The following is a 23,538-nucleotide window of genomic DNA, read 5'->3' as shown; positions in this document are numbered from 1 at the left end:
TTTACATACAATACCAAGAAGCATGTCTCCTCTATTCCACAAGAGACAAACCCCAAATACAAGAAACAGAAAAGATTCTATCTTCCTCCCCCTCTCACAATTCCCTGGTGCTGCAGAGTTTCACCCTCCGTAGATCTAACACAAAGAAATTCCCTCCCTTTCGTTCCTTAGCCTACCCAGAGAGAAAAAACTCAAACAAGTCTTAAAAAGAAACTGTATATAAAAAGAAAGAAAAAAACATAAGAATATAATCTCTGCATCAAGTGACAATACAGGGCTATTGCTTATAAGAAAAATATGAATGAACAGTCTGATTCAAAAAGATATCCAATTTGAACATTCCAGCAAGCTACCAACATGTAAATACAACCAAAAACACATAAAAGCCTATATTGTTTTTCTACCTGTACTTACAATTTGGAAACAGAGATTAGAAGATAGAAAAGAACCTTTCTCATAGCTGAGAGACAGACAAAAGACCCAGACCCCAAAAATTCCCTCCCTGACTTTGAAAAATCCAGTTTCCTGATTGGTCCTCTGGTCAGGTGTTTGGTTCCCTTTGTTAACCCTTTACAAGTAAAAGAAACATTAACCCTTAGCTATCTATTTATGACACACACACACACACACCCCGGCTTTTTTTTTTCCGTCTATAAATAATTGCATGGGGAACATTTACCAGAATTTAGGTCAGTGAGCATATATCGCCGTTGACTTCAGTGACAGCAGGCTCAAGCCAAAAGAGATAGTATTTCTTGTGATTTAGATATACTTTTGAAGTCGCTATTATCTAGTATTGCAACATGAAGAAATACTCTATAAAATGCTCCTAAAAAGCACAGAATTTAAATGAGCAAAAGTGCTTCCTTTTTAGAGAAACCTTATCAACAGATTTTTTTAAGCTTTTTATTTAAATAAAGTTTTCTCTGAGAGTCGAGTGACAATTTTAACATACTATTCAAAATTTAATCTCTGGGAAGAGAAGTGAGTATTAGAACCGTTCAGTCAGCCCTTTTTTAAGGGCATTCGGAAGCCATAATTTCATGGCTATAGAAGTAATTTTTTGAGAGAGAATTCTTTCTGTACTGCCAATCATCTGGGCTTTTATTTTTTTCTGTATTAAAGACATCTTAAGGGAAATGCACTCTGTGGAGCAAATACTTCATGTTACAAAATATAATTGCAGCACCCATCAATAGTGGTTGTCAGTGTCACTGTTACTATGGTAATTTTTTTTTTCAATAAAATTTTCATCAAGGTCACTATACAGCACAAATAGAATTTATTTATGCAAATAAGATGCTCCTTCTGTTAGGAATATAAATCTTACATTTTCTTGTCTTTTATGTATTCTACTTATTTTAAAAGTTTTTCTTTAGACTGTTGGAGGCACAAGTAATATCTGGCTTTTACAAGACTCCAACCATTTAAACAAGTGGCTTCAAACACCTCACCTATGGACTCTGTTTTTTCTATTTGATATACTTATGAGCCCTGCATGGAGTTTTCAGACTCTGCAGCATCAAAGATTTCATATTTTAAAAAATGTTTCGGAGGCCTGGTCAATGTAAGGCAACTTACGTCGATCTAACAATGTCACCCTACAGCCTTGCTCCAGCCAATGTAAGTGCCTACTACACCAACATAATAAGTCCACCTTCACAAGAGGCGCAGGGCTTATGTTGGTGTAGTTAGGGCAATGCAGTGTCCCTATAGACACTGTGTTACTTACATCTGTTGGCTGTCATTTTCATCAATTCAGGGCTCTGCTAGAGCTGTGAAATTGACAAGAAAGCAGGCTCCCCTGCTGGGCTGCTGCCCTTTCTCCACCCCAAGCTGGGCTGCCACCCAGGATCCCAGCTCAGGCTGCCACCTGGGCTCTCTGTGCCCCAGCTCCCCACTGGGAGCATGGCAACTGACCGAACTCCGGGCTTGGACCTCCTGCTGGGAGCTCGGCTGCCCTTCCCTCCTCCCATCTTCTCCCCCCAGCTCTTGGCTTCCCACTGGGAGCATGGCTGCATCTAGCGGGGAGCTCTGCACCTGGAGTCAAATGTGGCTGTCTTGTTCCCAATGCGGAGCCAAGAAGCCTGGTGTAGCTGCCCCATTCCCGGCGAGGAGCTGAAGAGCCTGATGCAGCTGCCCCGTTTCTGGCAGGGAACCAACTCCTGGCAGGGAGCTGAGTGCAGAACTGAGCCCTGGCATTCTGCCCCCCACCCTGTCTCTCTTAAGTCAGTGGAAGTGCTCCTGCTGAGGACATGAATCACCGACAGGAAAAGGGCAGTGTGGATATGAACCACTGCAGTAATTACTGCAGTGGTTGTAAGTCAAACTAAAATAGGTCGACTTAAGTTTATAGTGTAGACATGTCTTAAGTCCTCATGAGTGAGAATAGTATAATTACTCTAGTATTGTCTTCATGAATTTCAGACAGCCATAAATGATGAAGTTTTAAAAAAAAATGTCCACATTAACTATTTAATTGCTGATCATTTTTACAGACAGAATGCAGAAGGTGGCAGGAATAAAGCCCCAGGGGGTGGAAAGTAAAAGCTGCTGTAGGGAAGGAAATGCAGAAGGAAGCAGGGAGGAGAGATGCAAAGGCAGGAGAGCAAGGAGGATGGGGTAGAAATAGAAACAAAGGACAGAAATGGTGTCCTTAAGGGGAGCATATTTGCCCATTGAATGAGACAGTAAGGTACTGATCAAATGATGACTAAGTTAATACTTCAATGACCTATTTTACTTTTGATCTTTCTGAAAACCTCCATTTCATATTCTTCTGTAAATTCAGAATATTAAAATCCTAAATGTATACCTTACCCCCTGGACTGAAAAAAGTAGAATTTGGCAATCTGAGAAAAATGAATTTGATACCCTTGAATTAAACCATTCATGTTCATGAAATTAATTTTGTAAGACTGCCATATTATAAATCCCTAATGTGGTACAATATGTTCTGTGATTACAGGTTATATTAAGGTTATTGAAACTATTTCATTTTTGCCTTTTTGATTAACAGGGCTGCAGGTGAAATCATTTATATTGCACCATGAGACTATTCGCATATTATCTAAGGATTTCTCAAAGGTCAAGGAGATGTGTCTTGGAAATTCACAAAAACTAAAGTTCTTGGCTTTTTACAGAGATTAACATCTAATAGATACAGCTGGTCACAGAATTTTGCCCCTCCAGAAATAGTCAGATGAGTCATAACAAACTTGATAAAATTAGGGGGGTAAATCCTAGGCCCACTGAAGTCATGGGAAAATTCCCATGGACTTCAGTGGGGCCAGAATTTCACCAAGGATTCTTGACTCCTCTATGATCTTTACAAAATGATACATACTTCCTCCAGCCCCCGTCACTGCCTTGGCCTTCTGTGTCCCAGATAGTTAGGAAACAGAGGCAGCTTTTGAGCTCTCTGCTGAGGCAGCATTTCCAGTATTTGCGAGGAACCCAGACAGCAAGAGAGGGTGCTGTAAAACCAGAAAATTCTGGAATTGGTGACGTCACTGACCTCTGACAAACAATCATCCAAATTATAAAGCTTGAGTTGAATTCTTTTTTGCATCATTCTTATTCCAAGATGTTTTCAGCATGTACAAACAGTGGGTGATCTATAAATGCCTTATGTTGCAAAAGATACTCCACGTGCATCAGGATTATCCATCAAAGGAGTTTCACGCCAAACTCTGAATTTCCTGTGTTATAGTATTAACATTATTTCAACAAAGTTTGTGTGTTTCCTGTGTGTTTCCTTTGAGTTTTTCACACAAAGAATCATGGAAATATGAGCTACACTTCCCAATTTTATGGGCCAATCATTTGCAAACAGTTTTTTTTTTTAAATTAAAGTAATTTTAAAACAGGAGCTAAGCAGCTAATACATGTTTCTCATTTAGAATTTGTTATAAAATCACTTTAGCCTTTTAATGAGTACCAAGATGAAAAACTTTCAAGTTCTTTCCCAAAATGAACTTGAATCATAATGTTTATTATGCCATTTTCTTGCCCAAAGTAATACCACAGGGAGCACAAATTCATTAGTCTGATAATTTAGTAACAGAGCTAGATCTCACTTTATTTTCTGGTAGATTTTGATAAATCGAATTATGGAAATAAATTGGTATGAGGAGGTTGACCTTCTGGAAAGGAGGCTTCCAGTACAAGTAGACAGCGTGGTTTCTGCCAACTTAAAAGGGTGGTGCAGGAGTGTCTAAACTAGAGTAGGGTTAAAAAGCAGAAAACAAAGCTCAGAATGCTTGCATTTTGAACTTAGCTGTTTGCTTATCACAGCCATAACTTCTGTAGGGAAAAAAATGATTTTTTTCAGGCTTTTGTAAGGAGTCATAGTTGCTGAGCAGCAAGTTGGCTGGACTGGCAAGACTACCATAAGTATTTATACATTTTGCTTTAAATCCAGTCCTAAGTAGTGGATTGTGGGGAGAGTGACAAGTTTTAAAATAGTTTTGATTATTTTTGGAATGGATAATATACTTTTATCAAACAAGAAACATTAGCTAGAGTTTTATGAAAATGTTCATGTTTACATTTGGTGCTTTGTGATCTCTTTCTGCTTTTAAACTATGGCTAATGGCTATTTAATACTTTTCTAATATAAAATCAGTTTAAAATATGGTGTGTTACGACTTGTGTTTTATTTAAAAAGGAAATGACACATTTTTAATTTTTTGCCATGAACAACAACCAGCCTTAAGTATGAGCAGTAAGACTGCTGCTCTTGATAATCTATGTGGCCACCAGAAAACAACAGCTGGGTTTTCAGGTATAATTACAGTATGAGGTGATAAAAATTCTTGGAAGATAGTGCTGATACTGCAGAACCGTCAGTTGAAATCACTAAGGAGGGGTATAGATATGTGTAAACTATAGAAGTGTGAATTGATAGAGAAATGTAAATAGCTACTATGCAATTATCAGATGTGTAAAAAGTTGCCATTTAGTTCCATTCAGGGTTTTCTTTTTCTTTGACATCAAAATTCTCAAAATAGCTCATGATAAAAGTACTTTTCAAAACCAAAGCTCTAATATTGGATCATTTCATTGCAGAGATGCACATAACATTCCATCCTTCTTGTACTCTGTTTTTCTGCTCTGTGTTGCAGGGTACTGGGATTTGTATAACTTGTACAGCATTTCTATCCCTTTTCCTATATTTATTTTTAACTATATTTTTAAAGTCAACTTTTCGCTTGTCATTCTTGACAGCATTCAATTGAATATCAAGACTCCCTATGTGACCTGATAGTGTCCATCACAACCGCCAACAGATGGTGTCTTTACTTGCTTAATTTATATAAATAGGAAGCTTGGGGCAGGTATTACAACCTGGCCCTGTATCCACTGTATGGCCACCAATCTATAGTGAGTTGACTCCCATTGCTGTGCTTCGAAGCCAACTGGGTTTGGCCTAGCTCCAGGTCCCTAGGACGCACTCAGACATCTTGCCTGCTGTCCTTCTTTCATATGTGCGGTGCTGCTGCCCAGTCATCTTATATCCCAAAATCTGTCTGAGTCTCCTGCATCCCCTAATAACTTTCACATGCACTCCTAGAGTTCCACCGTTCTGGCCTTCTAGTTTAACTCCTTCGGGGACAGCATGACAGGAAAGCAAGGAATACAGAGTTAGTAAAGGAGTTTCTTAATCAGAGAGTATTTTTAAAAGCACATGAGAGTTACACAACTCAAGTTCTGAAATGCACCCCCCCCCCCCCCCCTTGTCAGATCTCATCACTTCTGTGAGTCTGAGGTTTGTCACCATTTCAGGCTAACCAGAGTCACTTCTGCAAGTCCTCCTTACATGTGATGATAGTTGCCTTCCCCCTAACACACACCTGCCAGACCAACACCTATTTCAGGGTAGGCCTACACAACAAATTTACAGCAGGGTAGCTGCACCGATGAAACGGCGTTACTGTAGCGCTTCTGGTGAAGATGCTCTAAGCCAAAGGGAGAGGCAGTAGCTATGTCTACACTGGTGCTTAGTTATACTGACAAGTGTTGCTCAGAGGTGTGGATTATTCACATCCCTCAATGACATAGTTGTACCAAAGTAATTTTGTAGTGTAGACCAGGGGTCAGTTTGCTTGTGATGTGCTCCACTGGGATGCTCCAGCCCCTCCACCAGTCATGCTCACCTTGCATTTGGATCCCTATGTGTTTTTTAAAAAACATCTCTTGAGAGTGGGTCAGCAGTTCAGAGGCAATCAAGTTGCTGGCTCCTCACTGACAGTCCTTCAGTGAGGTATCAAACACCTTTCCTAGACAGGGCAACTGTCTGGAATGCAATTCCATAGGCTTGCTTTGGGCAAGTTGAGACAGATGTTTAACACATAATACAAAATGGAAGTAATAATCCTACCCTATTTTAGCAGGGAGCTTGTCTTCCCATATATTTGTAAATTACCATGCCAGCCTGGGGCAGAGCATAGCTCCATTGGCTTCAACTCTGTTATGCTATTTTAGACCAGTGAAAGATCTGGCCCAGGGTGTTTAATAAATAAATCTTAGTAAAAGCTCTTTCTGGTTAGAGTGAGAATGTATGCTCTGATTTGGCAAGCCCCAAGTTCCCTTTTTTAGTTACAAATTCTGCAATATTTTTCTGATCTACAATCAATTATAGAGAAAAATGTCTAATGATAACCTGGTATCTCTAGGAGGGGTTTCTTAGGATGTGAGTTCTCAGTAAATCTGTAATCTTAGCCCTTTATTTTTTTTAATTGTGCATGAAAAGTGCTTGACAGGCTTTGATGTCAGTAAAGTAGACTGTATACATAATGCATGTCAATTCTTGTAGTGTTCATTGATGTGGAACAAATTTAATCTTGAACTGACCTTTCTTAAAATAATATACTATTGCTGACAGTGCTATGTATCACCCTATAGATTACGTATGGGAAATTTTGCACCAGCAGAAATGTCTTTGCTGTTTAAAATGCTGCTAATGCTGTATCTCTGAGCACAGCAAATAAATTGGAAAGGAAACTAGAATATCTGTTAATGTGGCATGATGTGTGAGTGTGCTATTAGAAAGGAAAGCATAAGATATAAAAAATGAGTAGGAGAGGGTTCAGATTAAGTAAATCAATTTCAAAGAGGAAGTAAAAGTACCACCATTATCTTTAAAAATAAATCAAAGGCAAATATACTGCAACACTATTTTTCTAGTCACATTCTTCTTTGAGCGATTGTTCACGTCCATTACACAGTAGGTGTGCGCGAGCCGCGTGCACGGCCATCGGAAACTTTTCCCTTTAGCGGCTCCCATCGGGGTGGGAGAGGGGGCCCCGCCAGAGCGGCACCCCGCTCTGGTGCATATATACCCCTGCCAACCCGATCCTCCCTCAGTTCCTTCTTACCATCTGTGGCGGCATTGGAACAACTCCTATCTCTCGACTGAGAGTGTCCTTTAGCATTGTTAGCAGTTATCAGTATTAGTTTTTAGTAGTTAGCAGTATCTTAGGAGATAGTTAAGCTTCCTATGTTCTAGGTTTTGGAAAAATTCCGGCACCAGCCCTGGGTGGCGGCGCATGCCGTACGCCCAGGGCTTCAAGGCTTGTGCCGCGTGCCGCAAACCTATGCCGATTAGCGATCCCCATGACTCGTGTCTCCGTTGCCTGGAGGAATCACATCAGACAGAGCGCTGCAAAATCTGTAAGGCCTTCAAGCCAAGAACTAAAAAAAAGACTTTCGACTTAAGCAGCTGCTCATGGAGGCTGCATTGCAGCCCTCAATTTGGTGGCTCCTCGCAAGCCGGTCCGAGGACGAGGTCCATTCCCACGTGACGATGGCACTAAACGTGTTCCACAAGCTAGGTCTCCTAGTCAATGTGCCCAAGTCCTCGCTAATACCTATGCAAAGACTGGACTTCATAGGGGCAGTCCTGGACTCGGTACAGACACAAGCAAGCCTACCGGTTCCCAGGTTCCTAGCCATCCAGTGAGCCGTAATCTCTATGCAATGGTTCCCCACAACCACAGTCAGATGCTGCATGCAGCTCCTGGGGTACATGACAGTTTCTATAACTTGAAGTCTTTAAAACATGATTTGAGGACTACAGTAACTCAGCGAGAGGTTGGGGTCTATTTCAGGAGTGAGTGAGGTTCTGTGGCCTGCAATGTGCAGGAGGTCAGACTAGATGATCATAATGGTCCCTTCTGAGCTTGAAGGCTTGAGTTTTAAACTGTATTCACAGTATTACCATCTTAGATTCTGCCTTGAGATGATCACTGTGAATAAGGTCAAGTGGATCTGTGAAGAATAGGGAGATAATGGAAAAGCAAACAAGGGGTCACAAAATGAAATGAATAGGCAGCAGGTTTAAAACAAACAAAATGAAGTATGTTTTTTTTACCCAACGCAGAGTCAACCTGTGGCACTCTTTTTCCAGAGGATGTTTTGAAAGCCAAGACACTAACAGGGTTCAAAAAAGAACTAGATAAAGAGGATAGGTTCTTCAATGGTTTTTAACTGGGATGGGTAGATATGGTATACCTAGCCTTTGTTTGCCAGAAGCTGGAAATGGAAAACAGGGAACGGATCATTTGATGATTACCTGTTCTGTTGATTCCCTCTGAAGCACTTGGCATTAGCCACTGATGGAAGGCAAGATACTGGGCTAGACTGACCTTTGATCTGACCCAGTATGGCCATTCTTGTGTTCTTACGTACACAATCCCTAAAAACTGACTTAAGTTATTTGCAACTGATAAGTAATTTCTAGAAATTGTGTTATATACTTTATAAAATGTATATTAACTACAGAGACTAAAACAAGGCCTTCATTTTCTTACCAAACACTAATATATTTTTTATTACCTGTTTGTTTGTTTGTTCTAGGTTGGAAATCTTCCAAATGATTATATGATAACCCTTAGGTATGTTCAGAAGATGGACACTCTGGTATGTACAATCACTTGAAATCAATAGCTCTGTGTGTCTTGGACATCAGTGCTTCAGTGACATGAAATCTTGCTAGTTACAGAAATCTTGCAGAACCTTTCTTTTTTTTTTAGACCTTTTCTTTGGGAAATAGATTTCAATCCATTTTATTGAGTGGGAATGGGGAACATACTGTTCGTTATTTGGATAAATGACTTGTTTTTATTTATGTTGGAGAACATACTCTAAAATGTTTTGTGGCAAGAGCATGTGCTTTATTAGCATTTCCACAATATGTACATAAGAGGCTGCTAAAAGAAATAGAAACATGCAGAGACTGATTGTTTCAGTAACTATTTCCTTAATGAAGCTGCTGAGGGATTAGGACAGTATTGTATTTCACTCACATAATGTTTTGCATCACTCTTTTTCCTGCATAATACTGTAGTTTATAACCACTCTTAAAATATGCTTTTTAAAAAGTTTACAAATTGTGTGATGATCTAAAGAATACACACTTGGAAATATTGCCTTAGGGTGATCTGATGATATTAGTTCTGGTTTTAAAGTTTCCCTCAAATGGCCTACTGTTCATTTTATGAAGGATTACATTTGAAAGATTGCTACACTGACATAAGCTCAACATTTTTAAAAATAAATATAATTATTTGAGAAAGCCCTGGTGTAAAAATCTTTAGAGTGGAAGAAGTGCCAAAAGTATAAATTACTCTGAGCAAAATACCAAACTAATGCCTGGCTAATGATAGTCCAATGACCATATGATCTAAGCCATTACTTGCATTAAAAGAGGATATAGCAATGGAGAAAGGAACAAGAGAGGATAGGAGAATGCACAACAAGAAGAACGATAGCATCAGTACCACTGGCAGTAACAGGCACATAAGCAATACTGGCAGTAAAATGATTGTACCTAATTAGGCAAGAAATCGAGATGAAACCAGGTAGAAACTACTAAGATATCTGTGCACCATGCAAGGAGCTTGGGTAACCAAAAAAAGAAAATAGGAATGAGGAAGTGAAATCAGATCTTGTAGAGATAACAGAAATATATATGGTGGAATAATAGTCATGACTGGAATACAGATATTGACGGGTATGTGCTGTCCAGTAAAGACAGAAATAAAGGTACAGGGGGAGGAGTAGCATAGTATATTAATGATGAGGTAGTTTATCATGAAATTAGAAGTGATGGATATAACAGAATCTGTTGGGACAAAATCACTTTGAGGAACAAAGGTAACTGAGGCTCCAATGGAATAGTGCTTGGGGTCTGCTACAGACTCCCAGGATCTGATTTGGATATGAGAGACCATCTCTAAGGTTTTTGATGAGATAATACTGGAAATTGTGTGATTATGGGGCTTTCATTTCCCAGGTATGTGTCCGAGAACAAGGGCTACTAATAAAAGGTAGGGTCAGATATTCCTGGATGTGATAGCTGACAGATTTCTTCACCAAACAGTCATTAAACCAACAAGATGTGATGCCATTTTAAATTTATTATTGGTAAGAAACGAGGACCTCGTAGAAGAACTGGTTGTAAAGAACAATTTTGATTTGACTGATCATGATTTTATTCTTCCATTTAGTTTAAAATGAGATAACAAAAATACCTCTGCAACCAGGATCCTTGATTTCAAAAGGGCAAACTTTAAAAAAAAATTACAGATTTAGGGAAGTGGACTGAACTGAAGAACTCAAGGATCTGAATGTGGAGAAGGCTTGGAATTACTTTAAGTGACAGTTACAGAAGCTATTTGAAGCTTGAATCCCAAGCAAGGGGGGGAAATGTAGGTAAGGGTTGCAAACCATACCAGATAAAAAAGCATTGCAGACTGCTTATTAAGAAAAAGCAGAAGACCTGCAAGGAATGGAAGAAGAGATGGATCAGCATGGAAAGCCACCTGTTGGAGATCAGAAAGCATAGGGAAAAGTGAGAACTACCAAAATACCAGGAGAGCTGGACCTTGCAAAGGAAATTAAACCAATATTGAAAGGCTCTTTAGCCATATAAATAAAAGAAAACAAGGAAAGAAGGGAGACCACTTAGCACTGAGGATGAGGTTGAGATTAAAGATAATTTAGGTATGGACCAACACCTAAATGAGTCCTTCGCCTCAGTTTTTAATAAGGGTAATGAGGAACTTGGGGGCTGTGGCAGGGTGACTAATGGGAACAAGGATATGGAAGTAGAAATTACCACATCCAAGGTAGAAGTCAAACTCAAACAGATTAATTGAACCAAATTGCAGGGCCTGGATAATCTCCATCCAAGAATATTAAAGGATCACACAAATTAATTTAAGCCCAATAGCAAGGATTTTTAATGATCTGTAAACTCAGGGTCATACTCTGACTGGAGAATTGCAAATATGGTACCTCTATTTAGGAAAGGAAACAAAAGTGATCCAGGAAACTATGGACCTGTTAGTTTGACCTGAATTGTATGCAACGTCTTAGAACAAATTGTGAAAGAGAAAGTAGTGATATATAAGTAAATGGTAATTCAGGGAAAATGCAACATATTTTTACAAAAGGTAGATTGTCATCCCAACTTGATCTTTTTCTTTGAGAAGATAACCAATTTTTTATCCAAAGAAAAATGCAGTAGGTCTAAACTTCTTGGGTTTCAGTAAAGTATTTATCAGAGGGGTAGCTCTGTTAGTCTGGATCTGTAAAAGCAGCAAAGAGTCCTGTGGCACCTTATAGACTAAGACATATTGGAGCATGAGCTTTCGTGGGTGAATACCCACTTCGTCAGATGCATGTGATCTGGACATGCATCCGAAGAAGTGGGTATTCACCCACAAAAGCTCATGCTCCAATATGTCTGTTAATCTATAAGGTGCCACAGGACTCTTTACTGCTAGTAAAGTATTTGATACAGGTCCATGTGGGAAATTATTAATTAAATTGGAGAAAATGGGGATTAATATGAGAATCAAAAGGAGGGTAAGGAACTGGTTAAAAGGAAGGCTACAACGGGTCGTGTTGAAAGGTGAACTGTCAGGTTGGAAGGAGGATACTAGTGGAATTCCTCAAGGGTCAGTCAGGTATCTCCAGACAGAAGAAGGGGAAAGGCTCTGAGTTACCTCAGAGAATTATTTACCAGGTGTCTGGCTGGTGGGTTTTGCCCACATGCCCAGTGTCTAACTGGTCCTCATATTTGGGGTCAGGAGAGAATTTCCACCCAGATCAGATTGGGAGAGACCGTGAGGAGGAGGGGATTTGCCCTCCTTTGCAGTGTAGGGCATGGGTCCCTTGCTGGTCTGAACGAGAGTAAATGGTGGATTCTCTGCTATTTGAATTCTTTAAATCAAGGTTTGAGACTTCAGTAACTCAGCCAGAGGTTAGGGGTCTATTACAGGACTGGGTGTATGAAGGTCTGTGGCCTGCAATATGCACAAGGTCAGAGTAGATGATCATGATCGTCCCTTCTGGCCCTAAAGGATCAAGTCTCTAAGTAATTGTGCACATTATATAATATATAAGTAAAACATAAGAGTGTCCATACTGGTTGAGACCAAGGGTCCATCTAGCCCAATAGCCTGTCCTCCGATAGTGGCCAATGCCAGGTGCACCAGAGGGAATGAACAGAACAGGTAATCATCAAGTGATCTATCCCCTGTCACTCATTCCCAGCCTATGGCAAACAGAAGCTAGGGACACCATCCCCGCCCATCCTGGCTAATACCCATTGATGGACCTATCCTCCATGAACTTATCTAGTTCTTTTTTGAACCCTACCATAGTCTTGTGTTAGCTATGTATTACACAGTAGATTTAAAAAGCAACATCCTTGGCTATCCTACTTGTAGCTAGAGCTGTGTGAAATTTTGATTTTGAAAACTAAAATCATGCACAGTGGACATAGTTCAGTAAATTCTCATTATTGCCGATCTCAAGAGATCAAAAAATCATGTGACTTGCTCAAAAATCCATGAGGGTTTTGGGGGTTTTGTTTGTTTTGGGGGAGTTTTAGACCCCAAAATACAATAGTCTTTCTTTTGATTTTTGAACATCCCATGCCCAACCTGAATGTGTATATGGCATCAGTGTTGCACTGTGGTAAAATAGATGGTTATGAATTCTATTGAAGCTCAGAGGTTTGCACAAACCAAAAATCCCAATTGAACCTCAAGGAATGCAAATTGTACCTGATATCTTAGGCTAATTAAACTCAGCAGAACAAAATATTTTCTTTGCATCAGAAAGGAGTCCTTTCTGAATCGTATATGGTCTAAAATATATTATAGATTATGATTTTTGATGAGTCCCAAACAGCAATCATCTAGAAGCAAGGAAATAGTAACAGGCTTCTGTAGTTGCACATGACAAACCGGACAGTCTCTACGCAAAAGAATAAATGGACGTCAAGATTTATAACATTCAAAAACCAGTTGGAGAGTACTTCAGCCTTCTTGGTCACTCAATTACAGACCTCAAAGTCACAATACTCCAATAAAAAAAACTTCAAAAACAGACTCCAACAAGAAACTGCAGAATTAGAATTAATTTCCAAACTGGACACCATTAAATTAGGCCTCAATAAAACTGGGAGTTGATGGGTCATTACACAAAGTAAACCCTATTTCCCTATGCTAATTTTTCCCCCCCTATTTTTACTCACACCTTCTTGTCAACTGTTGGAAATGGGCCATCCTGATTATTACTAAAAAAGTTTTTTTTCTCCTGCTGATAATAGCCCACTTTATTTGATTACTCTCGTTATAGTTAGTATGGCAACACACCCATTTTTATGTCCACTGTGTATGAACTTGATTTGATCCACTGGAGCGCGCAGCCCCGTGGGCCCACCCCCCCCCCCCAGAGCACTGCTTTACTGCGTTGTATCCAAATTCATGTTATATCAGGTGTCGTTATATCGGGGTAGAGATATCTATCTTCCTACTGTATTTTCCACTGCATGCTTCTGATGCAAGTGGGTTTATGCTCAAATGCACAAAAGTTTATGCTCAAATTTTTGTAGTCTCTAAGGTGCCACAAGTATTCGTTCTGTTTGCTGATACAGACTAACATGTTTCTGGTCACCAGTTCCTTCATGATTTTAGAGCTAGTAGAGCTCATCCTCTCATGCCTAGTTTTATTCATAGATTGGAAGAAGAAAACAAGGTTTCCTGCTTTTTCAACTCCCATTGGTTTTTACTTTTAATGAATTGGACTGAAGAAAATATTCTCTCTACGTCTGCAGAAGAGACTACTGCTGTTAAAAACTGGTTCAGCACTTCAGCAAACTCTAGTTTCAAGTTCTTAACCAATGGCTTCCACCAATTTAGTGCTCTTAGTGTCTCTAAAACTTGGCAGAAAACATGTACAGCTTAATATAATTTTTATTTAATATAAAATTTTAATACAAATTTAAATCTTAAGTAATTTTTAAATCTTACATTTAATTTTAAATAGATTTATTTAAAAAGAATAACTATATTTAATGTTTTTAATCTGATTTGTTTTAAATTGAAAATATATTGACTTTTTATCCATCCTGATTCCTTGGTTTATAAAGTGAACAAGAATGTGACTTTTGTAATCACCAAAACATCATCTAATACCTATTATAGGCTGTCACAGTAGTAATCTGATTCAGTCTAGTTTGCATCCTACATTGTTTAGTTGAATATAGTTTAGATGTAATGGTGTTTTGTTTTGGCCCAACAAGTTTCCTTTCAGCAGTATTGCCTTTAGGAATTGGTGCCTATAAAACATGCAAACTTTAGATGTACAATGTATTTCATTAAAGTACAGTGTTTTCATTGCCATGGCATCTGGCGGTATCACATCTAAAAACTAACATCCATATGTATTCACAATGAGCAGCAATACTAACTCACTAAGACATACATAGGAAAAGACAATGCCTCAGTTTAGACCCTTTTGGCAAAGGGTTGGCTGAATAAATGGGCTTTGATTTGGGTTCTGACAGATTCCTGCAAGCAAAGAAACCCATAGCTGGAGCCTCTCCAGCAAATGTCCTGCTTTCAGGCCTGAAAAGTGCACATCTAGAGATTGAGGAAAGTGCCTTACTTTATCAGACACTTCATATGGTACATGAAGTGGGAAATGGTATCTATTGTAGCAGCTCCCAAGCTTTATAGATTAAAAGTAGCAAGGTAAATTGCATATAAAGCAGATGGGAAGCCAGTGCAGTGCATGTAGTGTTCAAGCTGACCAACTCCATTAACAGAAGGGTTCTTGCATTATGCACTAGCTGCAGTGTCTGAATAGCTCTAAAAGTAGATCCAAATAGAATACCTCGCAGAAGTCTAACCTGGAGGTAAAAGGCATGGTCTAAACCAATGAATAGAAGCTGCAATTTCTTAGCTAAATGCAGAAAGATAAAAAGCTTCTACTGCTACTTCCTTGGAGCATAAGAGCAGTCAAGTAAAAAGTACCCAGAGATGTAAATCTCTTTGTCAGGGGCTGAAATAACTAGTACAGATGGAGCAGTGGTAAATTCCTCAGTTCCATTAGCTATTTCTCTCTGTCAACTGTTATCACATCTGTGTTTTTGAACATACTTCAGCCAGCTTATTCTCATCCCTATCTTTGATCTTTCTCTACTGAGAAAGCAAGGAAAGTGCACAGTTTGACTCTGATGAGGAGGAAATCTAGAGCTGAATATCATTCCGCTGACAGCACTATAAGTCGGAGCCCTTTCATGACTCCTCCTAGAGATCTCACTTATTGAGCAGAAAAGGCAGCAAAATAGAATCATGCTGGAAACACAGAATTTTAGTATTCTACACTACAAGATATTGCTTGTAGTGCTGCTCTAGCGGTAGCAGAGTCAGTGCAGGTGATGAGCTGTCTGTACGCTGGGTATATGTGGAAGGGCACAGTATCAGACCTGTTCCTACTACAGAATAAAGGTCAACAAAGCTTCTATTCTTTGCTCTTTCTTCTGCCCTCCTGTTAATGCTGTTCTATAAAAGGAGCTGAGATGCAAGACCAGGCATTGTCAATTGCACAATGCCCAAAATGTCATGGTTTGTTACATGTTTCCCATTCCCGGACCTGAAGAAAGAGCTCTGTGTAAGCTCAAAACTTCTCTCACCAACAGAAGCTGATCCAATAAAAGATATTTCCTCGCCCTCCTTGTCTAATACACTGGGGCCAACTCAACAACAGTATTACATACTGCTTGTTACATGCTTACATGGGGACTCAGACCAGGAGGTAATACTGTAATGCCAAATACTGTAATGCTACTTTATGGTTTCTTTTACACAAAAATGACAAAGTTAGTGAAGACTGTAAGGTAAAGCTAAACTATAAATGTGAACGTGTTCACTAATCATGAAGACTGCTCAGTAGTTTATTTAGTCTTAGAAGGTATGCATGTCTCTCCCCCATAAAAATGTAGAAAGGTGAACTAATGGTAAGGTAAATGGGAGGTAAACTAGGCTAAAAAAAGCATTCAGCCCCAAGTGATGCTGACTGAACACAACAAGAAATTTTGGCACATATAAGGAATGCCAAATATAACACTTACTATGGTGATCTGTCTCACAAGGTGAAGAAAATCAGAGCATGTCAGAATTTGGATGGAAGAACTCCAAATATCATGCAAAGTACTGCAAGAGGTATTGGAGACAGGCACTGAAGGCATACGTTTCATATGAAAAGCTAAACAAAAGCTTGACCACTTGTGGTCACTAAAGATGCCATGGCAACTTTAAAGAGCTGGGATAACAGCTTAGTGTTCTAGACAAATTCCAGTGTTTTACTTACTGTACTGATATCTATATTATTCTTCACTTTTTAAAAAATGTTTCCTACAATGTGTAATAGAGCATTGTGTGACAAAGGCATGGTTTGTTGTGAACAGATTTCTATATATAAAGTTGTCAGTATATAAATCTGTCCCTTTCTCGTTGAACAGATCTACTGCCTGTGTATACATTCAGGCATGTCTACTTAGCATAATGACTTCGGTTTTCTCTACTTTTTACTCATGTTAGTCCTGCAGAGCCAACACAGCTAAGTAAAAGTGTGCTGTATTTTATTACTTCCTGTACATCAACAGAATGATTTAGTAGGTTCCAATTACAGAAGCAATCAGCTAAACCTGTGCAAACTCACTGACTTGTGGTTGAACAGGTATCACTTGGGGCATGATTTGAAGTGTTTGAAGTACAATACTGCACAGCTATAATTGAGGTCATAACTTGGCCTCTTGATTCTTTTTATTGGTAAGAGTACATGAGAAGGAAAAACCTCAGGTTGACTTTCATACCCAAGGTGAATTTGCAGAGCAGGCATTTAGTAAAAAAAAATGACTTGAGGGGGAAGCAGTTTCTTGTAAACTATGCAGAGTTGCTCAGAAATTAAGAAAACAATAGTGGAATCCTACAATGCGAAGTTTAGAAACTTATTTTTCAGAACAGAACCTTAACTCCAAGATCCTCCTGGATTTAAGGTGCTTGTAAGTGTAGGGTAGCAACAGTAGTGAAATGAAGATGAAGAGCATTTTGAAGATTGTCTGGAAAACAATCATCAAAGAAAGTCATTAAAAAAAATGGAAGTAGGTATGATATGAAAGAGTAGGAATAAATGGCCAGTTTCTGCGTGGAAAGAGGTTAATACTTGAGTAGCTCACTGAAGTTTGACATTTATTCCCAAACTAGAAGAAAGGGTAACATTATGCTGACAACCTTTTCTGATAACGTAATTAAGTCAGCCAAGATCAAGGAGGATTGCAAGGTGCACCATAAGGACTCAAGAGAACAGCAGGCAACATAATATTAGTTGAATTTCAATTTAGACAAGTGCAAGATGATGCAAATTGGAAGGAACAATTTAATCTACTTTTACACTCTGCATTACTTACGCAAAAATTGGTTAAGTGTGGTGTTTAATCTGCCTCTCTTCTTTTTTATCTTCCCTGACAGCCTAATCACTGTTGGTTGCATTTGATGGTGCCTGAGTTTTCAAAGAGTCTGCATAATCTTCTGCAAAAATTTTCAGATATGTCTGATGTTTTAAGTAACTATTCAATCATCAATAATCTCACGAGGATAATCAATGATATTATGTCATGTCTAGATTCTGAGAAAAATAAGGTAATCTTCTCAAAGAGTTTTTCCCTTCATACTGCATAATTATATCTGAATTTTTGTAGCAGAATACATGGCTTGATATAGTTAAAAAAAAAAAAACAAAAAAAAACTCTACGACCAAGGCTACTTTAGGTTCTATATTCTTTGTTTCCATTCCTATTCAATGCAACTACTACTTCCCCTTTAAATATATATTGAGTACAATGTAGAGATGTTAGCTATTGGCTACATGAAATGGGAAAAAAGGTATAAGATAAGGCTAGTATTTTGTCACAGAGATCACAAACTCATGGAATCTGTGACTTCTGGAGACCAACATGACATCAACCATGGGGCAATGGGGTTGGAGCTGTCAGTCAAGACCCACAGCTCCCAGCCGCCTCCACAGTGGGATCCTCCAACAGGAGCTCCAGGCCACCGCGGATCAAGGGGGCCCCTCCAGGCTCCAAGCTGGGGCCCCTGCAGCTGCCCCACTGCTGCTGGCCATGTAGGGACCTTAGAGCCCCAGCAGCGATGCGTGTTAGACCCTTCTCCCTACCCATTTTGTCATGGGTATTTTTAGTAAAATCACGTACAGACCACAGGCTTGTATGAATTTTTGTGTATTGCTCGTGACCTATCCATGACTTTTACTAAAAATATCCATGACAAAATCTTAGTTTTAGGTATAACCACTTAAAAAAACATCAGAGGGATTACAATGTATAGGATGACCAAACAGACAGATATATTCAATATGTTCTCAGTGTGTAGTGCAAACATTTAACTCTCATTCTCAAGGTAAATCAAACTGGTCTATGTCAAATAAGCATGAATCATTTTGCATCTAACTTACACTGGAATCCTGAGCACAATTACTAATTTGAATCCGGAAATATCTGAGAAAGATTGTGATAAACTAGTAAGATGATATTAATCAATCAGTTTCAGAAACCTTCATATTAAATTAATGGATATTTATCCAAGAAAAATTATACATGATAATGGACCTTCCTGATTCCAGTAGTTGCTGGAAGTGCTCCAGGAATCTCACTCCAGGAGTCTAATTCTAACCTTAGTAGGAATGAGAGTAATAAAAGAGTTAAGTTAGTTAATAACTTTTAGGTATAAGCCCTGATATCTCTAATTGCATTCTGAGTAACATTGTCCAGCTATATAATTACTTAATTAAAAGTACTAAGTGTGAGATCCTGGCCCTGTTGAAGTCAAGGATTTCACCTTCTTTGTATAATTACCTGTGATCAGTAGATCTTAAACAACTTACAAATGTGGGCAAGTGCAATTATTCCCATTTTACAGAGAGAAACAGATGCACAGAGAGGTGAAGTGACTTGCCCATTATCAAACAGCGAGTCTATGGCAAACCTCAGAGTAGAACCTTATCTCCTGACCTGCAGTCAGGTGCATTATTTAGTTGCTGTGATGGTGAGTGTATGTTAAGGTTTTAATTACCTTTCCATTACAATCCTAATTTTGTGCTTTAGCACACACCCAAAAGTATCTCTCTCAGCAAATTCAATCTCTGAATTTCCCATGGTCTGCTGGTACAAGATTTTACTGCAAATCTTTGTCTTAAAATAAAGACTTTTAGATAAATAGAAATAAGAAAAGTAATCTCTGTAATTTGAGGGAACTACTAGATAATTTTGTTTCCTGGAAGAAGAATCAACCTAGATCTATCCTTGTAACAAGAAAAATAAAACAAACTGAAGAACCACCCACTAGGAAGCTTTTCTTGGTGCATGATTTAAAGATGCTCTTGTCCCTGCCACACTTATTAGAACCAAAAACTATTCCCTGGCCAAACTTGAATTTCTGGGATAAATAACTGCTGTCATTAAAGATAAGGATAGGTTAAAAAAAAATAGCATTAACATGGATCTCAAAGTCTTCAGTTAGTTTGGCACAACATATTATCCATCGGGCTTCACAATTATGGAGTCCCTCTCTTATTTTTAGATGCACTCTGGAGAGGCAGGCTGACACCAATAGTGGAACTTGGACCACAGTTACTTGTTTCAATATCCAAAACAGTTATGATAACTCTGAATGTATTGTGTTCCAGTTTCACATTAAAATGGTCAAGCACAACCTTATAAAATTCCACACACCCAGGAACAAACAACTTTTTTTTTAAATTAAAAATTATAATCTCGTTTGTTTGTTTGTTTATTTGTTTTTCATTATTAGGGTAAAATGGGTGAGGAGATTTCAAGCCTAGGCTGTATATTTTTGTGACAATTTTTCAAGAGTGGATGAACAGTGCTAACTTTGCAAAGTGAAATAAATTAATTCAAAATCGTGGGATCAGAGCTTTTGGTATTTTTAAGGTTGAGATCTCTTGAAGTAAAGCAGAACTCTGCATCTTAAATGTTAACTTCATTTCTGTGTCACCTGTTGGTATTCCTTGGTAGAGCACCCATTGTCTATTTCTTAGACCAGATATACCAAAATGAGTATTTGTCTGGACTTTTGAAAAATGGAATTCTGTATTTTTCTTAGAATTTTAGAAAAGAAAATGTTCATCTTTATGAAGAAGGCAGGTTCATTCCTGAAGAATTTTTTAGGCGCTTTAATAGCACCATTGACGCCTACATGGATTTTGCAGAAAAATCAGATCATAGTGACTGTGTTCTGCCGTCAACAACAGAAACACCAGAGAACAGTAAGATCATAAAATTGTTCCCAAAAATTGTTTTTGTTGAGCTGCATCTTCAGCTGGTGTAAATTGGTGTAACTCCTTTGAAATCAATAAAGTTATGTCAGTTCAGAATGTCTGAGGCTTTGATCTATTAGCTTCATATTTCTTACTATCTGTGACAGTGACTACTAATGCCAAGGCTGAAGTCCCACTGCTAGTACTATGGATTTAAGCCTGATTGCAAAACTGGCATCATTACATGGCATCGTTTATTAATACAGCCTACAATTATTTCAGTGTATGTGCTCAAGCTGTTTTCACATCAACAAAAATATCCCGAGTTGTTCTTTTACAATGTTCTTAGTACTGCATTTTATCTTACACTTGACTTTTGCTTAACCGTGACCATTTGATCTTTGTGAGAATGTCTTTGGAGATACTGGGCCAATTCAGAGGGGATGTGTAAGGTGCTGTAGGTTAAGCATTGGTAAGCAGGTCTAAAGGTATTTAAGGTGGCATAGTTTATAGGCTGAGTGTCTGGAACTAAGTGTAAATAGCACCAGTTGAAAGTCACCTGTGAATTTGGCCCATTCCCACTAAAGAGTATAATGAATTTATGATATAGAGAGGTTAGATTCCTGTGGTTTCATATACTTGTTCCCATTGCAGTCTTTAAAATGAATAGATGTTTTGAATTTCTTAAATTTTGTTGCCACAATGATTCTTAATTAGTTGTTTTAATTAGGGCAACATGTCCAGTTACACTAACAAGAACTGGAAGTACTTTAGGTCTGGATCCACACAGAGGCTGAAGTGTTGCAACACCTAACTTTTTTTTAGACACCTAGAAAGTCACAGGAACATCAATGCAATCTACAAAGCCTGATTTTGCTACTAGGCTCTCTATATAATGAATGGGGAGAGATAGGCACCTAAGAATAGGATCCTGCATACACTAGCCAATGGGAGATGCTGACAAGTGGGGTGTGCCGTAAGCCCTGCCCCTTTCATGGACTTAGGCACTTACCTATAACTGGGAACACCTCTCTGGAGTAGGTGGCTTTGGTGCCTAAGTTTTTTCTTGTGAGAATGAGTTAGGCACCTGCCTCACTCCATGCAAAGTGGCCCGAGGTGTTGGTGCCCCAATTATAACGTTTAGTCATTAGAGTATTCATCTGGGATGTGAGAGACGTGCAGGTTCAATTCCACCCTCAGTTAGAGGAGGAGAAAGGATTTGAACAGGGGTCTTCTGTGATTCTCAGTGATTACAACACTCTCCTGAGAGATGGAAGATATGGAAGTGGATAGGGTCCCCACTGCTTCCTCGGGCTCCCTACCCATCCAAACGCCATTGCCCCTGGCCCCTGCTGCCTCCCTGAGTTCCCCACCCACCCCATGACCATTACTGCCTCTCTTAGCCCACTACCCAGCCCATCACCACATCCTGGACCCTCTGTCTTGCTCCCACCCCCATTGCCTCAAGCTCCCTGACGCAGCTTTGCAAAATCTCTCTCTCCCCCTGTGTGTGAGGAGGTGAAATGGAACCTGGCTTCCCCACATCCCGGGTGAGTGCTCTAACCACTGGACTAAATATTGTAAGGTCAGTACCGCCTCCTTCTCTTCCGGACAGATTTTGAATGGGACCCAATCCTGTAGTTGGCCTCTGAGCACACCTACTAGATCAGGCTCCACAGGGGAGATACGCACTCCTCGAACTCTTTCCCTGGTTTGTGGTTCACTCTGAGCATCAGGCAGGAGATAGCCATCTAGGTGTTTAATCAAAGCAGTAGTGTGCAAGCCCAGAAGCAGAAACTTAGGTACTTAGGGAACTCTTACTGCAAAAACTTAGGTGCCAAGTGAGTTTAAGTGCCTACAAGGTAAGACAGCAGCCAGGCAAGGATTTAGTGAATCACAGTGACACCTAAAATGGGATTTAAGCACCTAAATCTGGGGTTTAGGTGCCTAAGTACCTTTGTAGATCCAGCCCCTATAGCCATAATCTAACATCATATGTTAACAGATCAGAGTAGTCCTATAGCCAAGTGCCTTATGTAGGGGGAACTGTATTTTAAGTTGCATAATACTGACACTCATTTTCTATTTAGATCCAAGAGTCAGTGTAACAAATTCATTTTTGTTACCTCCTGTTGCTGCCAGTTCCCTTAAGAATGACAGCAGTGACAGTAACAGTAAGTACAAATGATATGTATATGAACTGATATATATATATACTTCCATTTAACACTGGTTTTTATGAGCACTTAGAGGAAAATAGCCTTAATTGTGCAAAGCAGTTGGATCATTCTAATGTTTGATGGTACACTGTATAGTCCGCAATTACATCAAAATGAAATGACCTGATTCAGTCAGACTCCAGGGATGCCATACAATTACAACTATGTGGTGACTTTCAAAAATGACAGAATGCAAATCTCTGTACAATGATTTTCTAGTGTCTTTAGGACTCACGATTCATATGACCTCAACCAACATGCCTGCCCCAACATTTAATTCTAATGGACAGAAAATGAAACGGTTACAAACTACCGCTGAAGTTTTCCTGAATTGGCATCATGATACTAACTCTGTTGCTTTACAACATCAATTTTGATAATCCTGAACTAGTGATTATTGGGATACAGCATATTCCAATCGGCCACATTCAGATGGACTCATTTTCCTCTCTTCTCAATCTTTGTACAACTCCCAGGTTAATGGGTGCATTTTTAAGGGATGAAGTTACACGTATTTAAAAGTAGATGTTCTGTAGTTTTTTAACTTAGTTAAAATTGCTGCAGACTGAGAAGGTGCTTCTTAGTCTTTACAGTTACTTAAACAAAATAAATTTTTGACCTAGTAAACCCTGAGCTGAGGGGATTAACACAAAACCGACAA

At 39.1% G+C, this 23,538-nt stretch overlaps 1 protein-coding gene across 1 annotated transcript in view; it reads left to right on the top strand.

The window, feature by feature from the left end:
- KITLG (KIT ligand) overlaps positions 1 to 23,538 on the top strand; it is a 94,145-nt gene that overhangs the window by 53,273 nt on the left and 17,334 nt on the right. The window contains exons 3-6 of the mRNA XM_032801219.2: positions 8,860 to 8,922; positions 17,835 to 18,005; positions 20,505 to 20,667; positions 22,749 to 22,832. Of these exons, the coding sequence (XP_032657110.1) occupies positions 8,860 to 8,922; positions 17,835 to 18,005; positions 20,505 to 20,667; positions 22,749 to 22,832 (481 nt within the window). The remainder of the gene's footprint in view (positions 1 to 8,859; positions 8,923 to 17,834; positions 18,006 to 20,504; positions 20,668 to 22,748; positions 22,833 to 23,538) is intronic.

Source organism: Chelonoidis abingdonii, chromosome 1, assembly GCF_003597395.2.
Source record: "Chelonoidis abingdonii isolate Lonesome George chromosome 1, CheloAbing_2.0, whole genome shotgun sequence".
Lineage (NCBI taxonomy): Eukaryota > Metazoa > Chordata > Testudines > Testudinidae > Chelonoidis > Chelonoidis abingdonii.
The sequence above is the reverse complement of the archived record's forward strand: the minus strand, read 5'-3'. Positions and strand labels throughout refer to the sequence as shown.